The 24662-nt window shown below is 55.0% G+C and overlaps 6 protein-coding genes across 6 annotated transcripts; 3 read left to right on the top strand and 3 right to left on the bottom strand.

Moving 5' to 3' along the window:
- Window positions 1–5683: 5683 nt before the first annotated feature.
- On the top strand, window positions 5684–6649 carry CC84DRAFT_350862 (uncharacterized protein). Its single transcript, XM_018185875.1, has 3 exons — window positions 5684–5786; window positions 5880–5959; window positions 6137–6649. The coding sequence occupies exon 3, from the start codon at window positions 6165–6167 to the stop codon at window positions 6513–6515; it is 351 nt and encodes a 116-aa protein (XP_018030327.1). The 5' UTR covers window positions 5684–5786; window positions 5880–5959; window positions 6137–6164; the 3' UTR covers window positions 6516–6649.
- Window positions 6650–7603, bottom strand: CC84DRAFT_350817 (uncharacterized protein). The gene has a single exon (XM_018185874.1). It carries the CDS (start codon window positions 7277–7279, stop codon window positions 6743–6745), a length of 537 nt encoding a protein of 178 aa, XP_018030326.1. The 5' UTR covers window positions 7280–7603; the 3' UTR covers window positions 6650–6742.
- Window positions 7604–9543: 1940 nt separating this feature from the next.
- On the bottom strand, window positions 9544–12692 carry CC84DRAFT_1168865 (uncharacterized protein). Its single transcript, XM_018179504.1, has one exon. It carries the CDS (start codon window positions 12268–12270, stop codon window positions 9664–9666), a length of 2607 nt encoding a protein of 868 aa, XP_018030325.1. The 5' UTR covers window positions 12271–12692; the 3' UTR covers window positions 9544–9663.
- A 2455-nt stretch (window positions 12693–15147) lies between these two features.
- On the top strand, window positions 15148–17017 carry CC84DRAFT_1263711 (uncharacterized protein; the record flags this gene model as incomplete). Its single annotated transcript, XM_018185254.1, has 2 exons — window positions 15148–16212; window positions 16264–17017. The coding sequence occupies 2 exons, from the start codon at window positions 15148–15150 to the stop codon at window positions 16657–16659; spliced, it is 1461 nt and encodes a 486-aa protein (XP_018030324.1). The 3' UTR covers window positions 16660–17017.
- Window positions 17018–17184: 167 nt separating this feature from the next.
- Window positions 17185–18162, bottom strand: CC84DRAFT_1168862 (uncharacterized protein). The gene is made up of 3 exons (XM_018179503.1): window positions 17953–18162; window positions 17707–17858; window positions 17185–17654 (listed from the first exon to the last, which is right to left on the bottom strand). Exons 1-3 carry the CDS (start codon window positions 18004–18006, stop codon window positions 17384–17386), a joined length of 477 nt encoding a protein of 158 aa, XP_018030323.1. The 5' UTR covers window positions 18007–18162; the 3' UTR covers window positions 17185–17383.
- An 840-nt stretch (window positions 18163–19002) lies between these two features.
- Window positions 19003–24517, top strand: CC84DRAFT_350801 (uncharacterized protein). Its single transcript, XM_018185873.1, has 4 exons — window positions 19003–19423; window positions 19468–19777; window positions 19878–22579; window positions 24067–24517. Exons 1-4 carry the CDS (start codon window positions 19089–19091, stop codon window positions 24203–24205), a joined length of 3486 nt encoding a protein of 1161 aa, XP_018030322.1. The 5' UTR covers window positions 19003–19088; the 3' UTR covers window positions 24206–24517.
- Window positions 24518–24662: the final 145 nt, after the last annotated feature.

Genomic DNA, 24662 nt, shown 5'->3' with positions numbered 1-24662 from the left:
ACAAGGCAACACACATGCTCAGTGACGATTGCAAGTGGCTAGTACCGTGTCGCAGTCCCAATGAACATAGCTTCGTATACTGTGGCATCTTCGTGTCTGTCACTGTGGTCCACAAGTAAGCGAAAATCTACTGTTGGGTTGTATAGACGGAAAAGTCGTGATTTCCTCGTGTTAATATGGTTACACTTTTCATGGAATATGCAGCCTAAGGCTATACATACGCTTGTATACATCGAAGGGCGAACTTTGGTAACTACTGGTTGAAATACGCACTGACAAGTTACTTCATAGGACGAGGCACGCTTCCTGATCCAATCGTTGATACTATCCAGTTTCTTGTGTCGGAATCCTCGATTGAGCTACAAGTGCACGTTTTGCTACTCCTCAGTCTACATGGTTTTCAAATCGGTAACTCGTTACCAGACTTTTCTCGGAAGAAGCTTGGTTGGATACCTGAGAGAAGATAATGGAAGCGCCGCTGCACACAATTATGTGACAATTGGCTTAGCATTAGGGACGCATGGTCGCCTGACAAAAGTCGAATTTGAAGCTGAAGATCTGTTGTTTTGAAACGTAGAATATGGAACGAACATAAAGAGGTTGGGCTTAACCGTTGAGGACAGTAATGCCAAAGGGTCTAAATTGTACCATACATTGTTGCGGAGTGAAAAGAAAAAATCGTGCACTGATATAGTGTAGAGGGTTAATGAAATGCGCCAATCCATGGCAGGATGAAGATACAAGTTGTAGACACAAGGACGAACAGCCACTGTGGCGCTCATTTATAAGCAGCACAGCCACAGTTATTCCGCATCCGGTAGTCACGGTGAAAAGGTTGATGACATCACTAAAACACTCTGCCGAGCTCTTTCAAGATCACACAGTCATTCATGATATATAATGTCTCGGGAAATTGAGCCTCGCCCGTCTCTATCGTGGATAATGTAACTCGCGCGGGTCGCGGTTATTACCCGCTGGTCAAGGTCCAGCTCCAACGCAGCTCGCTTGTAGTGTGTTTACGCGCTAAACCGACGCACTTTGAGTGTAAACATCTCCCGTGCGCACGTTCTACATCCTTCTCAAAGTGAACGGTTGACATCGATTGTCGCCAGTCGAGACATTTGCTCGTCTATTTGCTTCATTTCCCTGCCTTCGGCTTCTACGGCAACGACACCCAAGTGCGCTAACATATCCGGATGCTTTACATTACTCTTCAGATATTTGCCATGCGGGGCAGTCACATATGGTCCCGACTCGCGCGCAAATCCCGATAATTTTTCCGATTACTTTGCCAAGGGCTTGCGCTGCTGAAAGTCAACTAGTGAGATTGGGCTTCCGGGCTGCTATAGTGCGTTCCAGTCGCATGCAATCTCGCAGGAGACACAAAGTTGCTTGAGCACGGGCTCGTTCGCGCGAAATCGAATTGAAGCATCAACCTCGGCATCGACATGGTACATGCCGTCCAATTACACTCGCTGTCATGGATAGCCTTGTCTAGACTCTAAGCGATGCGTTCAGCTCTCGATACTTGGGAACTTCACCGCTTCTCGAGCCGCTTCTCGAGCCTCGTCTATGTCTGCATGATCGCTCTGAGGCTTCTGCCGACCGCGTGTCCGGTCTGTGACCTTTATGGCTACAGGTATCCTTGTTCACGGAGGCGTAACAGGTGAGGCACAGATATCTACAGAAGGCACGCAACTGGATGCTCCCCTGTCATGTATGAACGTACCTTGCAACTCATAGGTTCCACTAGACACTTCCATCCCACGAATGTATGACCGGCGTCAATATCACCGTGTTCTGCCGAGTCTATCCATCGACTGAAAGTCACACACTTGTGATACAATGAAAAGAAGCAAAGATGTTACCAGCTGCCTCAATCTCCCATTGCTCAAACGAGGCACCTTTTCTTGTCCTTCTCTTAGTCTGAGTAGAATCACTCCAAAGTATTCCCGGGATCGGACATGGCTCCATACCGAGGGTACCCACTTATGCGTGCGCCAACGCTAGCAAGGTGATCGGCACCGCGCCACAAACATGTCAACATCAAAGGACAAGCTAGGAACACACAGCGTTTCTTGCACCTAGTCTTTTTCTGGAGGTAATAGTACAACGCCCGCATTCGATTCTCCCGACATGATGACTTGTGGTGAGGGATTGTGTGAACCATAAGCATAACAGCTGTTCTCGTTCTCAAGTCTCCTGCGCATCAAGCTAAGGGCAGAATATTCCGTGTGGATGCAGAATTGCTTCGCCGGTTCATACTCAATCGTGAGCTTGTGGAAATTGCGTACGCACATCCCCCGCATTATCTCTCGGCCCTTTTCAAGGCGTACCTCATCGCAACGTCACCCGCCGATGCATCACTAGGCTGTGTACTTGTCCTCGCGATTCTGAGTACTCTTGGGCTCCCGCCGGAGCGGGTCCCATGCTTCCCGCCATATATCTTGGCACTGCACCAGCTCAATAAAACCGTGGAACAAACCGTAGCGATAGTAAATCGTTCAAGCCGTTGTACGTACTACGCGGATCTAGCAAAACCTCTAACCCTCTGAGTACCTCGCTTGAACGTAACCGCGGCCGAGGGTCCAGCGTTTGTGGCCTTGGGTACTGTCCGGAGTTACTCCACCGCCTTCTTTTCCTCATTCTTACCGGGACCGTGGGCGTTACGAGCGCCCCCCTCTTCTTGTGAGATTGGCACCGTGCGTCACTCCATGTGGCGCCGCGTGCGTCCGCTCAGCGCTTGTGCTGCAACACCCAGCCCAGCGTCAGCTTCTCTGTTGCCGATGACGAGGGACACTGGAGCACTCACGTTGCCAAGTTTTCGTGTTCATATGCTTTGTAGTGTGCCCCAGCCACTTGCCTGCTGGTGGTTCGTAATGCACCAATGAGGTCGTGACCCAAACATGCAGGCTCAACCAAATCTATACTCATAGTTCATGGTGCTCAACTTGCAGACCAGCGTGTCTCAACATCGGCAGAAGCATCATCCACATTTGTGACCGATGAGTACCTCACTCGCTTGCCATCAGCACGCTCACACAAGGCGCATTTGCTAGCGAATCGAGGCTCGAGCGATTGATCCCTCCCCATGCATATGCGGCTACTGGATGGATGCATGGAAGAGCCTTCCTAGAGCGCGACTAGCCTAAGCTCTTACTTCATCGAGCAGCGACGCTGATTCCATGCACGAGCAAGGTGCCGATGGGCGCAAAATTTCTCAGCCTGAAGCCATCGTTTGCGCCCGCCAGCTTCCGTCCGCCGTCTGCTTCATCTTGTCAGAACCGATGCGTGCCTCTTCTACTGCTGAGACATTCTGATACATGAAAGTAGAGTAACGACAGCTTGTCACGTTGTTCAAAGTCACAAAGTGGAGCGCATCCTGGGCTTTTCTCGAACGAGCTCGCTCTCCACCCCTCACAACGCCTCTCGGCGCCATACGTCCCTCAGCATCATCGAACCAACCACTTTCCTTCTATCCTGGGCCCATGCAACACTACGCATCCAGGCCTCATTCTCCCCACCAGCCCAGCCCTCTTACATACCTCGAGCCAATCACCACCTTGGGCCCAGCCGACCGCATATCGGACCCACTAACGCACATTGTTCTCTCGTCTCGGGATCAAAATTGCGTGCGACCTGCCAGCTCCCTCTCCACAGATCCCTTGTGCGGTCTGTCGCTACCGCCTTACCCAGCATTGCTTTCAGCTCACATGATTGAAACTTCGTGCGGAGCCGCGAGTAGTAAATTTCAACGTCTTAGCATGACAACAAGACGTCCTCGGGATGCTAGCCGGCCGTCTTCGCGACCACTGTTGTTATTTACATAGCATGCGACCGCAGAGGCACGGTAGGGGCGGAAAGAAGGAAGAAGGAGGCAAAATTATATTGGTTTAGCTATGATTACCGGGTGCGAGGTTGCTTTCGGGGAGGTTGCAGAAAAGGTCGGAACTTGTTGTTGTCTCGCCGCTTAACGATTGGTGTGGCAGCTGTTGTCGACGCGAGGCTCATTTTGGCATTGCAAAACAACAACTTACTGTCTGCAAAACGCGGCAAAGACGCCTTCACCGACACTCTTGATCGAAAGTATTCTACGACTGATGTCAGACGCAGCGACACAATGTGAGACATAATCTATCGGCGAGCAAATATTGGCCCGGTGACGGTGCTCTTGCCTCGTTTGAGGATAACGCAGAGTTGGACAGGACATTTGACGGGAGCAAGGTGCAGGATATCGCCACTGCACTGACAGTGAATCAGGCCCGAGGGTATGTCGTACGCTACGAGAACATGTCCACGGTGGGGCGACCGGTCAAGACGCTCTGACGAAGGACTGATTTTAGCATCTTGTGACGCCCTTTCTGCTCGTTATGGCAGGCATTCCCAGCTTGGTCCGCGGTGAAAAACGGACAACGCCACGCGGAGTCGTTTGTCACAGCTGTTATTGATTACCAGACGGATGCCCGGGTGAATGCCTCAGAAGATTCAACCAAACGGTGCCCGCCACGTCAGAGATCTCCGATGGGGCATGGCTTTGGCCCATCCTAGCGTCGTCCCGGATGCCAGATGATTGCCTCGATATGCGATGGCGGACTAGGTGCCGCATAAACTTCACGCCATCCTGTTATCTAACAGACACATGCCTGTCAGCGTGCATATCCTAGCGATTCAACAGTGGCGGCATGCGGGAAAAGCAGGCCGGCGAACGGGCAATTGATCAGCTGAGGGAAATGGAGCGGTTGTGCAATGCACCCTGCAAGTGCAGAGGATGGTGGACCACACTAAGGTGGCATGGTAGGACCGGACGGATGCCCGAGTGCGGATGTGCAGCGGTTGCAGATAAGGTGACTGGTCGACGATGCCTCCAGCCCGTAAGAGTGAGGGGGTTGGGAACGCTCATGTCGGGCAAGGGTGGCGGCATGCCCATCAGGGAAAGGTGACGAACGGTCAGAATAGTGTGGTTGTGTCTTCCCGAGCCTATGCGTTAGTTAGCCCATCTGCCACAGTGAACCGGAAACGACGCGAGCAAAATTACACGCCGGGGGGGATATGCGGCACGCCATAAACACGAAAGGAAACGGAGGACCAGGAGAATTGCCAGCGTCCAACCAAAGTGCCCGTTGCACATGTGCTCGAGCGCTGTCCCGTGAGTTGCACGCACTCAACCGACACTTTCATGGCAGAGCCAGGGAGGGCTTGATGGCGAATAACGTTCCGTAGACTTCTACTGTTCCAGCCAAAGGCGTAGAATAGAAACCTGAGCATCATTGGCCAATCGCTTCCCCTAGTGATAAACGACTCGTGGAGCGGACTGCGGTTCGGCAGAGACTATCAAGCACGTGACTGGCCTCGCTTCACAAATCTTCAACCTCATGGTTGATGAAAGGCCCGAAATTGTCCAAACAACTTATCTGGCCCCATCGATATGAGTTGGCTGAAACATGGCGACAAGGAACGGATGTCAGTTCCCGCCAGACAAGGAATATTTTGCAGCCAGCGAGCCACCGGAGCATCCAGCCCCTAGCAGATGTGAATATCTGTGCAGCTGGCACGCCGGCACAGCCTAGGGTATCATTGCAGATGGTCTCCGCACTTGCCTAGCGGCTGGACGACAGGTTGGCGTTGATCGTGGCAATGTTGTTGGACGGGACGGGGTGGGGTACGACGCTCATCGACTGACGGACGGGTCATGGCACCAACGCATGGTCTGACAGCGGGAAGGGTTCTTGGGCCATACGCTGGCTTCGATGTCGGCAACAGCGCTCTTGTCTGAAGCATAAATAGCGGTAGGTCGTCCCAAAGATTCACTCCATCAAGCTCCAATCCACCAGCTCCTCCAGTCAAAGCTACCCAGTCTTGACGCTCTGCCACAACTTCAGACGTTGATCTCACTTGAGCCTTCTCTTCCAGACGAGACCATCGGCAAGGCTACTTGCCCATTGCCTCTCATCCAACCGATGTATGTCTTGTCTAACGTTTCCCCATTCGCATAACCCCTGAGGCTCATCGATATCATAGCTCGAGCGATCGTCCAATCAGCACGCAACTGTGTTCCATCGAAGACGCGGAAGGTACGCTACGAGCTCTTGATATCCAAACAATTGTACCATGAGGCTAACGTTCCATCAAACGCCAGGCATCTCCAACTCTTGAACTCTTGAAACATGTGTTTTTACGACATGCACCGATTCGCTTGTGGCGATTGGAAGTGGGGCAACTTCCGCCAGCACTGCGCCAAGGAGTACCGCATGGGCGAAACGTGCGGCATGAAGCTCGTGAACCACACCATCCATGTACCGCAGAAGTGCAAGATCTGCGAGAAGGTCGAGTGCAAGCAGAGGAAGCGGGCCGCGGAAGTGGACCGCATCCACCGCTGGCAGCGCGAAGGAAATAAGTTCCGGGCGTCCATCGACAAATCAATGGACGCGATTGCCAACATTGATGTCGAAATCCGGAACTTGAACTACGAGATGGCACGCCGACGCCAACAGATTGGCGCGCAAGCATGTACGTGAGTCGGTCGCGATGGCGCGGGCGTCTGGAGGCCGGTTTCATATACACTGGTTTGGGACGTGATTTGGACGGAGCCCACACTTTTTCTGGCGTTTGTGGACGGATTGACAGGGAAACGGCCGACGATTAGGACAGAGACGGGCCAAAGGAGATGGGCCGGGCGTTACCTCATACCGTCGCTTGATTTTCATATACCTTAGCCATTGCTTTAATGATGTAACGACGATTTTCATACACCATGATTGGCCGTGTTTTGGTTGTGACGAAGTAGCCGCTGTGCTCTGCGATGGGGGCTGAAGCTGTCCAATCCGTGGAGTGCGCGTGCCGCGAATAAGAGCGGGGAGTGATGGCGCACGGCCCGCTGGGAGCGGCGCGGCGGTTGCTCCGAGGTGGTGAGCGCGAACAATAAAAGTGAAGCAAGTGCGCGCCAGCACCGCCGGCGTCCGCGAGGGCAGCAGCCGGGGAAGAGAGTGAAGGAGGGATGTTTGCGAGCAGGCCGACGTTGAGGTGGGATTCGCTTGGGCTTGGGCAGGCACGCTAACGCTTTAGGGACGCGACGGGCCACTCCCGCATTTCCCCGCGCAGAACCTCCCACCAAACCCGTTCTTGTCGTCAACACCACATGTGCATGCTCGCCTGCATCGACGCAGCGTCGGCAATGCACCTCCAGCGTCCCTCGAGCCGCCCGATGCAGCACCGCGTCCCACAGTCTGCCCGTGACCACCCGTTCTGCGGAGGGCAGCTGCCACCCCATCGCGCCTTCCATGTGCGCCGTGTAGGTGAGGTGAGGTGAACGCAAGCCTCTGCGGAGAGGCGCGCCGGCTACGCAAGAGGTAGTGATCCGGTTCGATCCAGCGAAGCAGCAGCGAGACTGCCGTGGCTCGTAGCGTCCTCCGGCGTCCTGGTCGTCGAAGCCTTCGTTCCCGTTGTAAAACCGTTGTGTTGCCTGTGTCGCATGGTGGTTATCGTGCCCGTGGCACTTTCCCTTCCTAAAAGCTCACTAAGTCAGTAACGAGTCATAACCACCATCCGGCATCCATGATGAGAGGGAACCGCATCATATCATAGCCATCGTCGGCCGGCAAAATCAGCTTCGAAAGCGCAACTTACGTGGCGGTCTCTGAGTGGCCTGTCCTTGCAGTGGTCTGTCTGCTGTTCGTCACCATCGCTGCACTTCTTCGTAAACTGTACAGCACATCACAAGAATACGCCATCGATCGCGTGGCCGATCGCTCGTCTCTTTTGCGGTCGAACGTGTTGCTGAAGTCTGCATCTTGTACCGTGTGCAGAAGTGTGCGGGTCGCGGGTGCGGGCACTGCTCACATTTCATAGCCATTCTGGTTTCCATTCCACCCCATGGCGAGCAGGTCAGGCGCTTATCCTTCCTAGCAAACTTGACGCTCGTGTACGACGCTTAATCTGGGCCGGACGGGTCTGACAGGGACCGTGGAGGCCCAGCGCTGCACTCTGGAGCCAATGAGACAGCAAGACGTGTAGAAGAGGTGGAGAAATCGTCTTCAGGGCATAGGGATGGCGTAGGGCGATTACCCTGGCCAGATGCTGAAGACCCATGTATTGGGCAGGAGAGGTTGTTTATGTGCATAGGCAAAGCGACCCACAGGCCAATGAGAGCGCGAAAGCTGCCTCCAGCTTCCTCCCTCACATTGCCCGATACCCTTCTCATCTTTCTCTACTTCGAATCCGGCGACAGTGTAATCTCTGCGGCTCTCGGCGACGCGGAGGGCTATCACCCAGCGAATCATGAAGACCTTTACCGCTTCTCAACCTCTACCCGCTTCGACTATTCCCTCTTCAGCTCGTCTCGCCTCGACCCGTTCCCGTCAATTATGTGCAGCCGTACCGATGCAAGACATCGGTCAAATTGGCGGGTTTCTAGCATCAGGATGTAATCCAGTCCATGCTCTATCTCTTCACGACTTCACATGCCCTGGACGTGTATCATGGCAGAGACACCTCGCCTAAGCTCTCAACTTCTGCTCTCATCTCAACGAGATTATCTTTCTCCTTCATTTCGCTTCAGCGTCACTGACGCTGTGGGCGCTGCATGTGTCCAACACCACTGTGGGACAAATACAACCAGCCGCGCGGGTGCCCATTTCTGGTACCTGACGCTGTCCCCAAAATGCGGAACCGCAGACGCAATTTTCCAGGTACCGTTCGATCATTCCCGCCTCTGCGGGGTGCAGCAGCGTTTATGTATCGTTTTCTCAATCCGAACATGGAGTCGCCCGTTAGCGCTATAGCTGCGCCAAATAATGGCACGTGCCTCCAGCTTCGCGCTTGTCACCCCTCACCAACTACCAATTATGCACCCACAGAGCCATTTGACTAGGAATTTGACGGCTTCGTCCTGTCCTACCAGCGTCAAGCCCTCGACGACTCGCGCAATAAGAGTGTTTCGCAAATCGTAAGACCTTTACTTCCCATCTTCGGGTCGGCCAATCAGCATGCGGAACGTCTACTTCGAAAGCCGCCCAGGTACCCAACGGAATGTCAAGGCGCTAACGTTTCTGGAAACCCTCGCAGACGTTGATCGTGCCATTTTTTGAGCTGTAGCACGTCTATCTCCGTGTGCAAATCCTTGATTTCGGTATTTTCCTGCATTTCACGGGGTACAGCTCGGCAATTCTCCGGTCTTATAATATAGCAAATACATCAGTCGGCGCGTCGTCGTTGGCTGGGGTCTTCAACCGGGAATCTCCATAGACGCGTCCGCTTCGACTACAATAGATGCCTAGAGCACGCGCAATTCCTGCCGAAGCTCTTTCGCAGATTCAGTATGAGCACGGAGCTTTTCATGCAAGGTCCAGCGGATACTTTTCCGATGGCGCTGCGCCCTTGCCGTCTGTTGAGGATGGACAAGTCGTGTCGTAATCGGTGCTCGTTTTCGACTTCGCGAGTCACTTTCGTACCGGTCCCACAAATCTTTTCGGTGCAACTATCTTCGTTTTGGATAGTCTTCTCTCTATCATGTCTATTTTTTCATGTACACAACAGACCAAATTGAGATGACCGCGCCTCATGCCCACGTGATGCAACGCCAGCGGCCTCGAATGCAATCTAATGTGACAATTCAAAAGAGAAACAAACGCTTGTTCATGATGGAAACTCCGCGCCATATTCACGAGCTCATTTTCTCCTCTCAACCGCACCATCTCCATCGCTCCTTCCCGACGCCTTCGCGCCTTCCTCCTCCGGCGATGTGACATCGATCAAAACCTCCTTCGTGCTCGCCGCCGCCGACGCATTCCCGGCAGTCTGCTTGCTCCACAACTCCCAGTACTTCCCACTCTTTGCGATCAACTCCGCGTGCGTGCCTCTCTCGATAATCTCGCCCTTCTCCACCACCAAAATGCAATCCGCATCGACGATGGTGCTTAGTCGATGCGCAATGACAAATGTCGTCCGGCCTCTGCTCAGCTTCTTGAAAGCCTCCTGGATCTGCGCTTCGATAGCCGAGTCAATAGCCGACGTCGCCTCATCCAGCATCACAATCTTCGGATTCTTGAGCAGCACCCGCGCGATGGCGATGCGCTGCAGCTGGCCGCCGGAAAGCCGCACGCCGCGCTCGCCGACCTTGGAGGCGTAGCCGTCGGGGAAAGAGATGATGTCGTCGTGGATGGCGGCGGCGCGACAGGCGTCTTCAATCTCAGCGTCTGTGGCGTTGAGCTTGGCGTATCGCACGTTCTGGCGAATTGTCTGGTTGAAGAGGGCGGGATCCTGGGGGACGAGGCCGATGGAGTCGCGGATGCTGGAGAGCGTCACGGAGCGCAAGTCCTGCCCGTCGATCATAATGGAGCCGTTTGTGACGTCGTAGAAGCGGAAGAGCAGCTTGAGCATTGTCGATTTGCCGCCTCCCGTCTCGCCGACGAAAGCTAGCGTCTTGCCCCCCTCGACTGTGAAGTTTACGTTCTTGATGATCTGCTTGCGCGCGTCGTAAGCGAAGTCTACGTCTTTGAATTCGACCTTTCCGGCCTTGACCACGAGTTCTTGAGCATTGTCGTGGTCGGAGACGCTGGGCTTTGTGTGGAGGAGCTGAAGGAGACGTTCTGCGTCGATGAGACTGCTGGAGATGTGGCGGTAACTGTAGGACATCATGTAGAGGGGGCTCATCATAGTGCCCCAGTACATGATGAAGGTGATGAGGTTTCCTACTGGCTTTCCGCTGTAAATGATCTGGTGGATCGCGAAAATGCAGCACGCCGTAAAGCCGAAGGTCATGAGCAGATCTTGTGCTGCGTGGCCACCCACAGAGCGGAAATAATATGCGTAATGAGCCGAAATCGTGCTTCGGATGTTGGTTCGATAACGCTCGGTCTCGTGGTCTACCCTATTGAAGTATGCGACGGTCTGCCAGTTGTGGACTGTCTCGTTGACGGTCGTGTTTTCTGTACGCTGCTTGGCAACATACACCCTCCGACGGGCCTGAGACCAGGTTGTGAAATAAAGCCCTAGCCAGATGTATCCGAGGCCCATGAAGAGGACGAGGAAAGCCATGTAGGCATCGAAGAGGTGCGTGACGTAGTACATCGCAATGATAAGATCGACAAGGATGGGGAAGACCTCGAACAAGACTAACTCAATCAGCGAATTGAGTGAGGAAGCCTGCTCAACAGCCTTCAGCACCTCGCCAGAGTCCTTGGCGGTGTGAAAGTCCATTGAGAGACTCATGAGGTGTTTGTACGCCAGTATCGTAATTCTCTCGAAAGCTTGGTTACCAATGTATGTCTCGGCAAAGTTATCTATGATACCGAGACCGCTGTAACTGTTGATCCAGCGGTATAATGTCCACAGTCCGATGTCGCCCCACGGCATCTCATGTGCGCCTTGAGTAATCTTATTGGTGATGATACCAAGCTGTCGCGGTTCGAGAAGATTAAGTGCACGCCCCTGGATCAAGTGAATGAGTCGAAGGAAGAGAGCGAGCATGATTCTCCAGTCGTCCTTGGGCCATAGGTAGGGCAGGAAAATCATGAAGCTCTTGAGGTATCCGAACCAGCCACCCTGCTCTTCAAGTCGCTTTGCCTGCTGCTCTTTGATTTCTTTATCAGTAGCCGGGGATTCGTCTTCGTCACTGTCGTCTGGTACTGCCTGTTCGATCGAACCGTATCCCGCGCTCCCATTCGCTTGTGTCGATCCGTTTGCTGTAGTGGATCCATTCGCTTGCGTTCCCAGTAGGGACTGCTCTTCCTCATCCGTCCCTCTTTCGCCTTTTACTGATATCAAGATTAAGAATGAATCTACCAGGAGGACGAAAGAAACGAATGCTCTCGCTGCGCTGATGCTGAGTGGGATGTTGCTATATCGATCATCGAGCGGTAGAGAAAACCCACGAAGCAGGCAGGTTATCGCCTCAAATACGAACTGGACAACGAAACTTCCAAAGTATGGGTGCCAGATAAATGTTTTGCTGGTGACGATAGATGAGCTGAGGGGAATCCAGACCAATACTGATCCTAAGCATCGGATAGCTGCGTGTTGCGGAGCGGTATATTGCAAGTCCGCAATTGATCGGCTCAAGTAGTAGATAAGCTCTGCGACGTAGCCCACCAGTAGAGTGAATGCTATTGTGATTGTGAGGCGCCGGCGTTTCCGTGAGATTGGCTTCGACTTTTGCAGCACGCACATGCCGAACGCCGTCGCGGCAAGGAAGTAGAGACCCACCGAGGGTGCCTGCATGTAATCCAGCAGTACCATCGCGGAATATTGAGCGACGCTACCTCTTGGGTTCGCCATTGCGCTTGGTTTGTCGCAAACGCTTCTCTTGTTGATGGCCAAATTCTTTCCACGCAGGGACCTTCATGCGGTCACACCAACTGCTGCCGACGATGCAAGGAAACTGAAAGACGTTGAGCCTGTTCGCAATCGCGATGAAGCCTTTATTTCACAAGAGGCCGGTGTTTACCGTCACTTGCGGGAACCTGGGGTCCAGCTATTGCACTAGACTAGTTTCTTCGGCTTGTGGAGAGAGAGGCGCAGCAGTTGATCACAGCTGCTGTGGCGCACCTTATTCTCTCGGCGAAAGCGACAAATGCTACGCGAGGATGGTCGACAGGACTACACCATAGGCGAGGGCGATATAAGGCGGCATGAGCTGGATATACTTAAATTGCTGAAGGGTTTGCGACAACGTGCGTCCAGGCATTCCACCGTGCGTGGTGCAACCTGTGCTTCTCGGCGCACAAAATGTGTTTGCGCAAGCAGCTGCTGCCTACACAAATTATTGTTATCGTCGTTTCGCGACACGAACGCGTTCAGTCACACTGTTTGTGGTGGCTGGTCGCGCTCCTAGCTGAGGAATGGTAGCATGGCTGGCGTAGAACAACCCGCACCGCTCCGTCAGCCTTACCTTCGCCACCGCGGTGCGACGGGGGCCGGTGTTTGGCCCCTAAGCAATATACGCATTTGCGAATAAGGGTATAAGTCGACGCGTTTGCACCTGTCCTAGCGCTGCTACGCAAACTGCAGGCAGTGGGCATGAGTCCGCTGACTATGCGCTGAGTCACTGATGATTCGAGCGGCCTCTCAGCTTCAGTCAGCTAGCTCGACGATTTTGTGGGAGTGAGGCAGAAGTATAGCGATGGGACTCTGGGCAAACCCAAGAGAATGTTGCGGTCAAGGTCGTTGCTGCCTAAATCCCCATAGATGCCTTGTGGCTTCCAGAAGCGGCTTAGTATTTATGCTCTGTGTCGCCACCCCTCGACTATTCTTCACACTGATCATCTCAATTTGGATTTCTACAACCTACGGCAAAGGGGACTTAGACTCAAAATTACGAAGCACCTTGAGACCTGCAACAGGAAGCAATAGTATCAATAATATACAAATTATCGCCTTTTCGCCTCACTTCTGCGGCCAGCAGCAAAAGACTTAATCTACACTATTGGCAGATCACGAGATTGATTCATCACTATCGGTGCTCGAGCTGATGTTTCACGCCATCATCGATTCGAAGCGACCGGCGGATTTCAAGAAGTATGACCAGGAGTGTATATGCTATGAAACGAGCACGGAGCAACACCTGAACATCAGACAATGTTTCTGTACACCCAACAGACAAATGTTTGAGGTATCAAGGACACTTTCGGTGATCACATAGAGTAGGCTACGGTAATCACGGTTGAATAATTGCAGGTTCTTCGCCCCTGACTGGCCGCTCACTATCCATCTTCGAAGCATATAGTACAATCTCTTCGCAGTCAAATTGATATTAAAGACAACGTTTCGATCGATGCATGCAAAAAGGTATCTATGCCACACTATTGCTCAACCGCACGGGTACAGTGCCCCATCGATCCTTCGTCTGACATCGTCCCGCCCACCCCTTACCCCGTCGTGCCAATGCTCTCAGACCATCTCAACCATCCCTCGTTTCCTCTACATCTTTGTATAATTCGAACCATGCCCTTACAATCATCACCGGGTTTTACTCCACACCGTCTTCTACCCACCCACACCACTCACCCACACCCTGACCGCCCAGAGCCTTCGTCCGCGGAATTCGTTTGCCCTGAGGCGCCGTGACAACTCCCAGTCCTGTGATGTGACTGGCCACCCCGCGTGCAACCGCCCGTGCTTCCAAACCACCGTTTGCACCCCGCTCCCACAGCGCAGAGCTCAGCCCGTGTGCACTCCGCCGCGTTTCTGACCCAGAAATGGGGTGCCGGGACGCGGGATCTTTGTGAAGACCGTCTGTCCCGCACGCGAGGGCGTTTACTTCCAATGCCGCTATGGCTCTGACTGTAGCAGGGCGGCTGTGTCATGCCATAGTACGGCTATAAGATAGCTGTGGAAGCTCGCAGCCTGTGGATGCGTGTCAATCGTTGACCGACGTCCGCTCGAGTCCTTCGTTTACAAGCTGGCTTACTGGCTGCAGGGACGCCGAGCTGTTCAGTGCAAGGCGTGTGAATGCTCGAGCCTTCCATCTTCTCTCGTTCACGTTCGCAGAGCCGCGTGAGTTGCGGGTGTATATATTGCCTTGCTTTCCGCTTGCTCGCTGCTTGGACTGTATCTACTCGACGAGCGTCTGGTTCGGAAATAAGTAGAGAGGGACATTTTGTAGTGCTACGAAGATACGAGTTCGCCGGAAGCACGTCAAGTGCTAGCACAGCAGGTATGAGCAATACTTGTCATAATTTAAGTTTCGCTATAGCTCACGGTTATAGCTTGATCGCTCGAGCCGACCCCTCTGCCGCCGAATAATCCACATTCACCCCTTCTCGGAACCGATTCACTACTTTCACCGCTTGGGCCTCGACCTCGACCTCGGCCTGAATTACCACTGCCAATGCTTGATAGTCTCTTCACGCCAACACCATCGCAACCTCGGACCAGATCTGCGTCACCCAGACCACGTTCCACCCGCGCTCCTGCAGGTGCAGGCGCAGCCAGCACGAGCCGCACGGGTGCCCTAATTACTTGAGGGGCAAACCGTCCTTACTCACCGCAGTTGAAACACTTTGACCTCGACTCCTCCCTAAGAGGGGCAATCACCCTCGCACCAGCGACCACCCACGCGTGCTTGAACAAGTATTGCGCCTTCTCCCCAGAGGTACGACACTCTCTTCCGCTCATTCGAAAAGCTTTTGCAAGCAAAGGTAAAGAACACTCACAATGTCTTCCCCTAAACCCACGCCCATCCCCACTACCCCCCTCCGCGCGGCCCGCTTCCAGTCGGCCACACCCGGCTCTTCGGTCTCCATGCGTGCGCAATGCAGCGACAACCCGGCGGACTTTGCCATTGTCAAGATCCATACCGCCAAATGTTCCATCTGCGACAGGCGCAACGCAACCGACAAGATGCGCCGCTGCAAAGGTTGCACGTGGCAGATCTGTCGTCCCTGCCAGATCCAGCGCGAAGACAACGGTCGATCCTTGGCCCACGGTAACTCAATGACTGCGACCCCAACAGCATCAACGGCGCGGCGCCGCGTATTCCCCCCTACGGAGATCAAGGATCCTCAGGCTGAGGCCGCGTTGGCAAAGGTCAAGAAAGAGATGGCTGAGGAGGCGCCAGCCAAGAAGAAGACTGGCAAGTCCACCGTGGCAGCTCAAGAGATTACCACTCCTCCGTCCAGAAACGAGCGCACGAAGCTCCAGCGGAAGGCCAAAAAGAATAGGGGTTTGGCTGAGGTCGAAACGGAGTCTGACGATGGTGATGATAATGAGGTGCTGGTGCGTGACCAGCTCTCTCCGTTTGGCGGGCCCGGCAGCAAACGCCGCCTTGATTTTCAAGACGCTTCATCCGCAAACGAGGACTCTCCAAACAAGCGAGCGCGCATGGAGTGGCCGGAGCGAATGAAGGCACCAACGCCTCTTCCCGCCGAGTGGGATATGACGCCGCAGGAGAAAGCGAACCTGCAGGAGAAGATCTACGCCAACCTCGCCGGCGCAAACGGTCTTCGTTCATCGCAGCACCCCTCGACTATGAAAGACAGGTTTGGAGTCGATACCGTGCCTAGTCGCGCATACCCGGGCACTCATGCCCAGGGTCAGCCCGTTGTGTACCTCAGCACTTCCACTCCACGTAGCCGACAAGTGTTGATCCCCAAGACCATTTCGCGCAATGGCAAGCCTCGCAAGTCAGGCGACAAGCTGGTGGCGGAAATCCAGGAGAAGGTAAGAATCAAACTCCACGAGCGCTATGGATGGACATACACTGGAGCACCGCCTGCAGCTGTAAGTAGCAGCGCGCAGGCATTTAGCTGAATCGCGACTAACAACTTGCAGACGGATACCCCTCCCGATGAGCTACCTGCTCGGGAGCCACGTCAAGGCACTCTCCGTGACCTTGTCGACGACGAAGTGCGCACCCTACACCACAACTTGGGCCTGGACGAGGACCAGCAAACCGAGTTGGTCGCAGCTATGAAGGGTGCTGCTCGCAAATGGGGCAATGATATCGTAAAGTCGATGCCAGCAGGCTTCAAGACCATAGCCAAGCCAGGCCTTGATCTTGCACTTGAATACCTCACCTATGCGCAACAGCAACGGGTCGTCGCCCTTGTTCAGATGCAAGCTGGCAACAAGCTGAAGGAGTTTGAGGCCGAGGGCACTCCTTCCTCAGTTGATGCCCAGGGAGTTGGTGGCCCGGAGAACGTGGACGGTAGCCAGGGCGAGCGCTGAGCGGTCGACGTAACGGACATCTCGGTAAGACGGTCCCCCCTGCTGCTGTCAAATGCATGATGATAACTCTTTAGAGGCGAGAGGGAGGCTCTGGTATCGTCACGTCGCACAGCCTCCGAGGCCGAGGCCGTCGCACACAAGCCAGGATCAAGACGACTGGCCGATGCGTGTGCCTGCATTGCATTCACTGAGGCTTTCATGGCAAAGTGGGAGGTGATTCTTCGTCTTGTTCGATTCTAATGACACAGCGTTCCGTTGTGCGGTCGCAATGACCATCGGACTTTGTCATGTTTGGTGTACACAGTGTCTTCTAAGGTATCTGTAGGATATGAGATAGGGTTTTATGAGAGGAAATTATTCCGACACCTGTACATCGTAATTAGACAGCGACTTTTCACAACACTGGAAGCGGTGCTCACGAACGGGGCCGAGGTAGCGGATGTGCCACTAGATCACGACGATGGTGATGGGTGACGTGAGGGTGAGGCGAGTGCACACAGCGCATGAATAAGAATATGAAGAGATGATGGAATGGTATTAGCGCAGTAGATGCCTACTGACTGACGCAGATGTAACAGAGGAAATAGGATCCGAGACATGTCTGATGGAGCTAAGAAATTGGGGGTGGGTATCAGAACAGCCCGAGGGACAGGCACAGTAAAACAAGCAATAGCGGCGTGCGACAAGCCCTGCCCTAGCGCAGATGGTGGGCGACACAAGGACGTTACCGTTTCCTGTCGCTCAGGGCCTCGCCAAACTGGACCGTCAGAGCCCCAGACTCAATGGGCTCGACCCGCTCCCAGCTTCCCTCGGCGTCGTTGGAGCTGCCGACGACGCTGGCCAACCAGGCGGCCTCGTCTTGGTGCTGGTCGTCGTGGGCAGAGGATGGGCGGCTCGCGGACTTGATGGGCGGGAAGCGCTCGTTGAAGAGGCGCAGGTACTCGGAGTGGTGGCTGTCGTCGGTGTAGGCGGCTTGCGAGACGTGGATCAACTTGCTGAACAAGGGATGAGCGCGGGCGGCATGGGGGCAGGAGCGACGGGACTTACTCGGAAGTCTGAGCGCAGATACGCTCCAGCGCGTCTCGCTGTCTCCTGATCTCTTCGGGGTCGGGTTGGGGCAGGCTGTGGGCGCTCGGTTGATTGATGCTGCCATATTGCGGCTGGTAAGGGTCCCCGAGGAGATGAGAGCTGTCAGACCGCTGCAAGGGCGCGAGATATGTGTTAGCACATGGTCCGCAGAGGCAAGACAGCTCGGTTATGCGCGCGCGAGCAGAAGCAGAACGGGGCGCTCACCTCAGCGTCTGAGGGCCGCCGGGCGAGGCCCAGGCATGACGAGCAGATGCCCATGGAATGGGAGCGTGCAGCTTGCGGCGGGCTGGCACTGGCAGCAGCACCGCGCGGACAGCCGCGCGACGAAGGACGTCAAGCACGCAGAGGCGTTGGATGCGAGTACAGCCACCGTTATGGCTGCGGGGGCATGTTGGGGCAAGCAATGGGCGGGGCTGGCTGTGGTGGTGAGCGCGCTGAGGCTGTCGGTCGTGCCTGCGCTGTTGATGGCGGGCCGGCACGGACCCCCGGCCGCTCCTCATTCGCCCGCCACCACCCTCACCCGGTCCATCCATACACACGTTTGCTTCCTGCTCCGACCCAACCTGAAACACACTCAAGCGCTCAAGCTCATTCCATCGCACGTTGAGAACCATGGCGTTGACGACACCACAGTGCACACCGAGGGAGAGCCGCCGCGCCTTCCTCCACGTCTCGTATCGCACGTCTTCGCCCTCATGTCCCCTTTCGCATAGTTGTCCCATCCAAATCAAGTCATTCAATATCCAGTCTTTGTGCCCCGGTGTTGCAGCCCTGACTTGTCCCGCCCCTCCTGTCATTGGGCCTTTGTAGCGCGTCTACGTGTCTCGACGCGCTCTCCCTTCGCGCCTCCTCAACACTTCTCGAAGAGGAAGCGGCCGTGTGGGATATGTTGCCACACGCGTGGGCAAGGAGTCTTGGCAGGCCACTCTCGACATTCCAGCCTGCTCAGAGAGGCATCGCTGCTGCCAAGCGCCCCAGACAACCTCCTCGATTTCGCGGTTATCAGCTGTATCTGTCTCGACTCCAGCACCACCAGCATTCTCAGTCCTGGTTCCACCCAAGGTCATTTGCGAGTCACGCCTTCACGCGAAACAATTCCAGTGTGTGGGTCCTTGCCAAATTTGTACCTCTGATCCCGTCTGCAAGGCGCATTCTAACGTGGGAATAATCTCGATGGCTGTCAGGATGGCGAACACGCCCTTCATCTCGTGTCCCGACGTAGTTGCCACTTATAAAGGTACTGTATCTGGATTCTGGCCAGGCATCCCCTCCCAGGAACCCCCGCGGGACCTTTGTTGTTAATTGATCGGAGCATCTCTCACTCGCTCGAGTGCTCCATCATGTACATCTCTCGTTCATTGTTGGCTTCGGCTGCCTTTCTTTCCTTTTCCATACAGACTGGAGCGCGAGTTACGCAGCAAGAGTCGGATGCAGAGCAAGGACTAGCTGTCGCCCACGACCAGTCGAGGCTCCAGAACATCCTGCAACGATGGCCTCTCAACAAGGTCTTCGGCAAGAGGCAAGAGGTTGAGGCTTTCACGGACGTGCAATGTCCCACAGATGACTTGTACATTGTGATATTGGAAGCCGCGCCTTCTCCTGCTGTACAGACACTATGCAACAATCTACTCGGCATCCCGCCAGCAACTATTACATTGTCTACCACTGCTATCGTGTAAGTCAACCGCATATGCAATGAGTTTGGCTAACAAGGATCAGCACCAACTTCACCAGCACAACCGCTACTTCGACGCAGACTATCCACGTATCCACCACAGTCACCGAGATAGCGACCATCACCCCCGCTGCGCTCTTGCGAAGAGATGCTAATGTTGCCGCCCAATTTGCCTTTGCGAACGCGATCATGTCCGATGTAATTGAAAATGGCGCGAATGCTGCAGCATTAGCTGCTGCTACCCCAAACCGAAAGCAGGAAGAGGCCCTGTCCGGGTTTGGAAATGCTTGCTCGTGTGAGACGGTCCAGCCGCTTTCCACCACCACAATAACCAGGACGTTTCTCTCGAACGAGGTAAGTTTGTGGCCCCCTAACTCAACACTGGCTCATGCCACTTCAGCACGTAATTGTAGGAAAGAATGTATTGCGCGTACTGACGAGATACCAAACTAAGACCATCACTGCAACTGCAACTGTCGCTGTCGGCCTCAATATAACTGCAAATCCGCTTGGCTCTGGCGGCTCTAGCGCTCTACCTTCTGCCTCGGGTGGCTCTGGGACCGAGGTCCTGCCTTCCGGCTCTGCAAGCTCAGAGCTTGTGTTTTCGGACACGGCTGCTCTGAGTGGTGCAAGCACGGTGACAGTACCTGCGTCCATAACAAGCCCGGCATCTATCAGCCTGGTCGCCAGTGGTTCAATCCTGCCCGTTTCTCCTCCCTCGGCTTCAAGCGGATCGTCAGCCCCTGTTGTGATTGGTATTCCCTTCGAATGCCCAACAAACGGCACCGGCCTCGACAAAGCCAATGGACTCACCCCCCAGTTCATCGTTGGTGATTTGCGATTCGAATACTCCGTTCTGTGCGATACCGCAGTAACTGATTCCAATACTCTGGCTGGCATTCAGAACGTTGCCAACCAGACGGCTTGCGCCGCTCAATGTTCGCTCGTGAACAATCGCTCGCAGAGGCAGCTCTGCCAATCGGCTTCCTTCGTGCCCAATCCTGGTGCATCCGACGGGCAATGCTTCCTGCATGGATCAGCGCAAAACTTCGCGCGTCAACCTGGCAGTGTTACCGTCCTTTTGACGCAAGTGTCATCCAAGTCCGACAAATGCAAGTCCGTCGACCTGGTCAATGGTCCGAGCAATGTTACCCTAGATACCGCCGAGCTCGTAGGCAATGTTTTGACCGAGGGCTTCTCTCTCTCGACGCCTGGTCTAATTACCCGATCGGAAACAGGCGGCGTCTACAAAACCTTCTGGTCTAGTGGCTTCACAGACTCAGTAGGAGCTTATCATTACAGTTGGTTTGAGGTGTACGCTTCTTCTAGCGCTTGGTGGGCAGCCTACGCTACCTCTTGGACTTGTACTGTCAAGAACACACCCAAGACTATTATCATCCCGCAGCCCGTTGCGAACTTAACATCCGTCTTCATCGACGTTACAACAATCGTCGAAAATGGCACTACCACCATCATCTCTGGTACATCGACTTTTAGCGCCACTGGTGGTGCGGGTGTGGTCTTCCCTACTTCAGTTGCAGCAGTTGGTACTGGTGGAAACGGTGGTTTCACCTCTGCTGGCGCCATGGAAACTGCATTTGCCACAGCAGGTGCAGGTGTGAGTGAAATCCCGGCACCAACTTCGGCACCCGGTGTCGCCAATGAAACAGCAATCGTGATCGTCGGAACTGGCTCGCAAGGTGTCGCCTCGGTACTTATCTCTGGGAGCGCCGCCACCCTCAGCTCCATCGGAGGCGGTGGCGTTATTTCTGGAAGTCCTGTTGCCGAATCGAACTCGACCGCGGTTGTGTCTGAAGGAAGTGCCGCATTCACTCTCTCGCAAGCTGAGTCTGGTGCCAATGCTACTATCGGTAGCGGTGGCCAGGGCGTCGTTCAGTCTTCTGGAAGCTCTGGCTTCAGCATTGCGGGTGCCCTTTCCACGGGCGCCGGTACCGAAGGCTCAGGCATCATTCCTCCCTCGCCGACTAACGGAAGCGTCGTAGGCACCGGCTCAGTTGCTGTATCCAGCTCCAATGCTCCTGAAGGAGTGCAGAGCCCAGCACGCATATCTACCTCTGTGTTTGTCCTCCCTGCCCAGCACGGATATGGTTCCCCGACTAGCTCTGCAGCAGCAAGTCTGCCAGCCAACTCTACTGCTGTCGCGGGATCTTCCGGAGGCGCACAGTTCTCTGAGTTCGGAGTGACAGCGACCTTCAACTTGACCGGTGGAGCTTCCGTTATACCACCACCTCCGGTTGGAACTGGAGTCAGCTCCGCAGTAGAAGGTGTAACTGCCAACTCTACAGGAGTTGCTGGGTCTTCTGGAGGTGCGCAATTCTCCGAATTTGGAGCGACAGCCACCTTGAACCTGACTGGAGGTGTCTCAGTTGTGCCGCCACCTCTTGTTGGGAGCGGAGCTAGTTCTGGTTTGCCCGCGAATACCACCGTCGTTGGAACTGGAGTATCTTCCGCCGGTGGTGCAGAAGTCACTTTTGCCGGAAGCTCGGCTGTGATCTTGTCAACGGGAGGTTCTGGTTCTTTGGGCCCTCTTCCCGCTACCGTCAATGGCACTGAGCTTCCGCCTTCGCAGGCCCCCAGCCCTTCTCTTCCCACAGGAACAAGCTCGCCGTTCACACCTTCGAATGAGACCGCTCCAGGCGTTAGTTCGGCAGAAGGTGCTCAGAACTTCACTGTGTCCGGCGGGACTGCGATAGCCTCAGCTTCTGGAGGATTTGGCGTGAGCCTCCCATCTGGAGTACCAGTTCTTAACGCCACTGCATCAGTCGGTGAAGGTGTGGCTGTTATCTCTGAATCTGGAGCTGTTTCGGTGATTCTGTCCACAGGGACATCGAACGTCATCCCTCCAGCGTCTGCCAACGTCTCTATTCCTGCGCCGACGGGATTCCTGTCTGAGACCGCATCTGGCGCTGTACCTTCACCCAGTGGCAACAGCACCGCTCCTGAAGAAGAGGAAGAGGGGGGAGGATCTTTCGGAGCCTTCAACTTCTCCAATGAATCTACTGAAGGACCTGAGGTCGCATCTACTGGCGGGGTACCACAGGTATCGGAAAATGCAACCCTACCCGCATCGGTGAGCGCGACCCCAAGCCCCAGCTTGAACGGTTCTCTTCCAGCTGGTACGGCCGTCTTTGTCACGTCTGGCGAGATCGTTCTCTCGACTGCGGCCTTCGGAAGTGGCGTCGTGTCACCCCTTGGAACCGCTCCTGCCTCGGGAGCTCAGAATATTTCGATTTCTGGAGGCACTGCCATTATCCTACCAACAGGAACAGGCGGTGTAGTGCCCGTCTCGGCGAATCAGACAATAAGCGCACCAGCAAGCCAGCCCCCTAGTCCTAGCACATCGAATACTGAGGACGAATTCAACAACTCCTTGAGGGACCGTACTGGTAGGCCTATCACCCGCACCAGCGCTACTGCCCCTCTAGGAACCGCGCCGATCGGGACCGGAGTTTCTGCGCTTCCCGTGAACTCCACTGCCTCTCTGGTCGGCACCGCTCCCTTGGTGACCGCCCCCGTCATTTCTGGCAGCCCTGCACCAGTCTTGAACTCTACTGTCGCTAGCGGCACTGCTCCTCTGGTATCAAGTCTTATCGGAACCGGAAGTCCTGAGACTCCCGTGAATTCGACCGTTACTCCTATTGGCACCGCTCCTCTTGGCACTGCACCTTTGGCTACTGGAGGTTCTATGCCAATCGTGAACTCTACTGCTGCCCCTGTTGGCACAGCTCCTCTAGTCACTGCGCCAGTAGTGATTGAGAGTTCTACTCCTACCGCCAATTCCACAATTCCACCACCGCCCTCAATTCCAAATAGCGGGTATGGAGTGAAGTCATCATCTACTGTTGCATCAGCTTCCGTTAGCGTAGCCCCAGTGTCCGCAAACTCGAGCGCTGTGTTCCCCACTGCGAGCGGAAGCGTCGAGCAACCTTCGGTCGTCATCCCAGCACTCACCGCAAATCTGACTTTACTTCTCCCCACGGCCAGTGGAAGTACCGAGCAACCTTCCGTAGTCATTCCTCCGCTCTCTGTCAATCTAACCGTGGTTCTTCCTACGGCCAGCGGTAGCGTTGAGCAGCCTTCTGCTTCCGTCCCGCTACTGACTGCGAATTCAAGTGCGATCTTCTCAACCGCAAGTGGTAGCGTGGAGCAGCCATCTGCTGGGTTACCACCCGTTCCTGCGAATCGGACTGCGTCCTCGAGCGGTGGCGGCGAATTCCCCTTCGTTACCGGTGAACAACCCTCTGTAACGCTTCCTCCGCTGTCTGCCAACTCGAGCGCGGTCTTCCCTACGGCAAGCGGCAGTACTGGACCGGATTTCTCAAACTCAGCAGACGATCGACTTGGCCGCTCGAGATCCCGTACGTCGGCCGGTCCAAGTGGATTGCCGCTCGCTACGGGCAACGTGACCTTATCTGGCACTGCACCGATACCAACGCTCAATGCATCGTTGCCCGGAACTGCTCCTTTGACGGCTGTCTCCATCCCGCTGGGCACTGGTGCAGGTCTCAATAGCACACAGCTATCAGGTGCGACGGGATCTTCGTTCGTTCCCGTACAGTCGGCAGTAGGTCCATTCGGTTCCTCGGCCGCTCCCGTAATTTCTGTCAACGCATCACTCCAAGCGACCGGGCCAAGTGCTGTACCGGTCCAGTCCGCCAACATCACGTCTGTCCCGCTTGCGACGGCTGCTTCAGGTACCGCACTCATCACGTCTGCCAACTCCACAGCGTTCCTTCCGACAGGTACTGCACCGCCTGCTAATTCGACGGCGTTCCTGCCCACGGGCACTTCCGGGCCTGACTTCTCGAACAGCGAAGCCCCACGCCGGGGCTCCGTCTCAAGATCGACCGCGCCTGCCAATTCTACAGCCTTCCTCCCAACAGGGACGGCTCCAGCCTTGAACTCGAGTGCTCCGTTTGGTACAGCTTCGGGCTCGCTGCCGATCCCTCTGTCGACTGGTGTCGTTCCCATCCCTCTTAACTCGAGCGCACCAATCGGAACAGGCTCAGGCTTGCCGCAGATTCCTCTCTCCACAGGCACTGCACCCTCACAGGGCATCTTCACTGTACCTGCCAATTCGAGCGCTCCAGTAGGCACCGCTTCAGCGCCGGTCCCTCTCTTCACTGCAGCCTCGATTTCCGCCGCCGTTATTTCGGAGAACGTCACGGTCCCATTGGGAACTGCTGTAGTCAGCGCTTCTCCAACTCCATTGCACAAC

The sequence above is a fragment of the Paraphaeosphaeria sporulosa genome (assembly GCF_001642045.1).
Source record: "Paraphaeosphaeria sporulosa strain AP3s5-JAC2a unplaced genomic scaffold CC84scaffold_13, whole genome shotgun sequence".
NCBI lineage: Eukaryota > Fungi > Ascomycota > Dothideomycetes > Pleosporales > Didymosphaeriaceae > Paraphaeosphaeria > Paraphaeosphaeria sporulosa.
This window is presented reverse-complemented; position numbering and strand designations above follow the sequence as displayed.

What these genes read in the sequence shown, in the direction of transcription:
- CC84DRAFT_350862 (XM_018185875.1), top strand. Translation starts at nt 6,165, where the DNA reads ATGTGTTTTTACGACATGCACCGATTCGCTTGTGGCGATTGGAAGTGG.
- CC84DRAFT_350817 (XM_018185874.1), bottom strand. Translation starts at nt 7,279, where the DNA reads ATGGAAGGCGCGATGGGGTGGCAGCTGCCCTCCGCAGAACGGGTGGTC.
- CC84DRAFT_1168865 (XM_018179504.1), bottom strand. Translation starts at nt 12,270, where the DNA reads ATGGCGAACCCAAGAGGTAGCGTCGCTCAATATTCCGCGATGGTACTG.
- CC84DRAFT_1168862 (XM_018179503.1), bottom strand. Translation starts at nt 18,006, where the DNA reads ATGGGCATCTGCTCGTCATGCCTGGGCCTCGCCCGGCGGCCCTCAGAC. An exon ending in GGCGGCCCTCAGACGCTGAG is followed by an intron (nt 17,859 to 17,952) that starts GTGAGCGCCCCG and finishes GCGCCCTTGCAG; the next exon opens with CGGTCTGACAGCTCTCATCT. An exon ending in ATCTGCGCTCAGACTTCCGA is followed by an intron (nt 17,655 to 17,706) that starts GTAAGTCCCGTC and finishes TCCCTTGTTCAG; the next exon opens with CAAGTTGATCCACGTCTCGC.
- CC84DRAFT_350801 (XM_018185873.1), top strand. Translation starts at nt 19,089, where the DNA reads ATGTACATCTCTCGTTCATTGTTGGCTTCGGCTGCCTTTCTTTCCTTT. An exon ending in TTGTCTACCACTGCTATCGT is followed by an intron (nt 19,424 to 19,467) that starts GTAAGTCAACCG and finishes AACAAGGATCAG; the next exon opens with CACCAACTTCACCAGCACAA. An exon ending in GGACGTTTCTCTCGAACGAG is followed by an intron (nt 19,778 to 19,877) that starts GTAAGTTTGTGG and finishes TACCAAACTAAG; the next exon opens with ACCATCACTGCAACTGCAAC.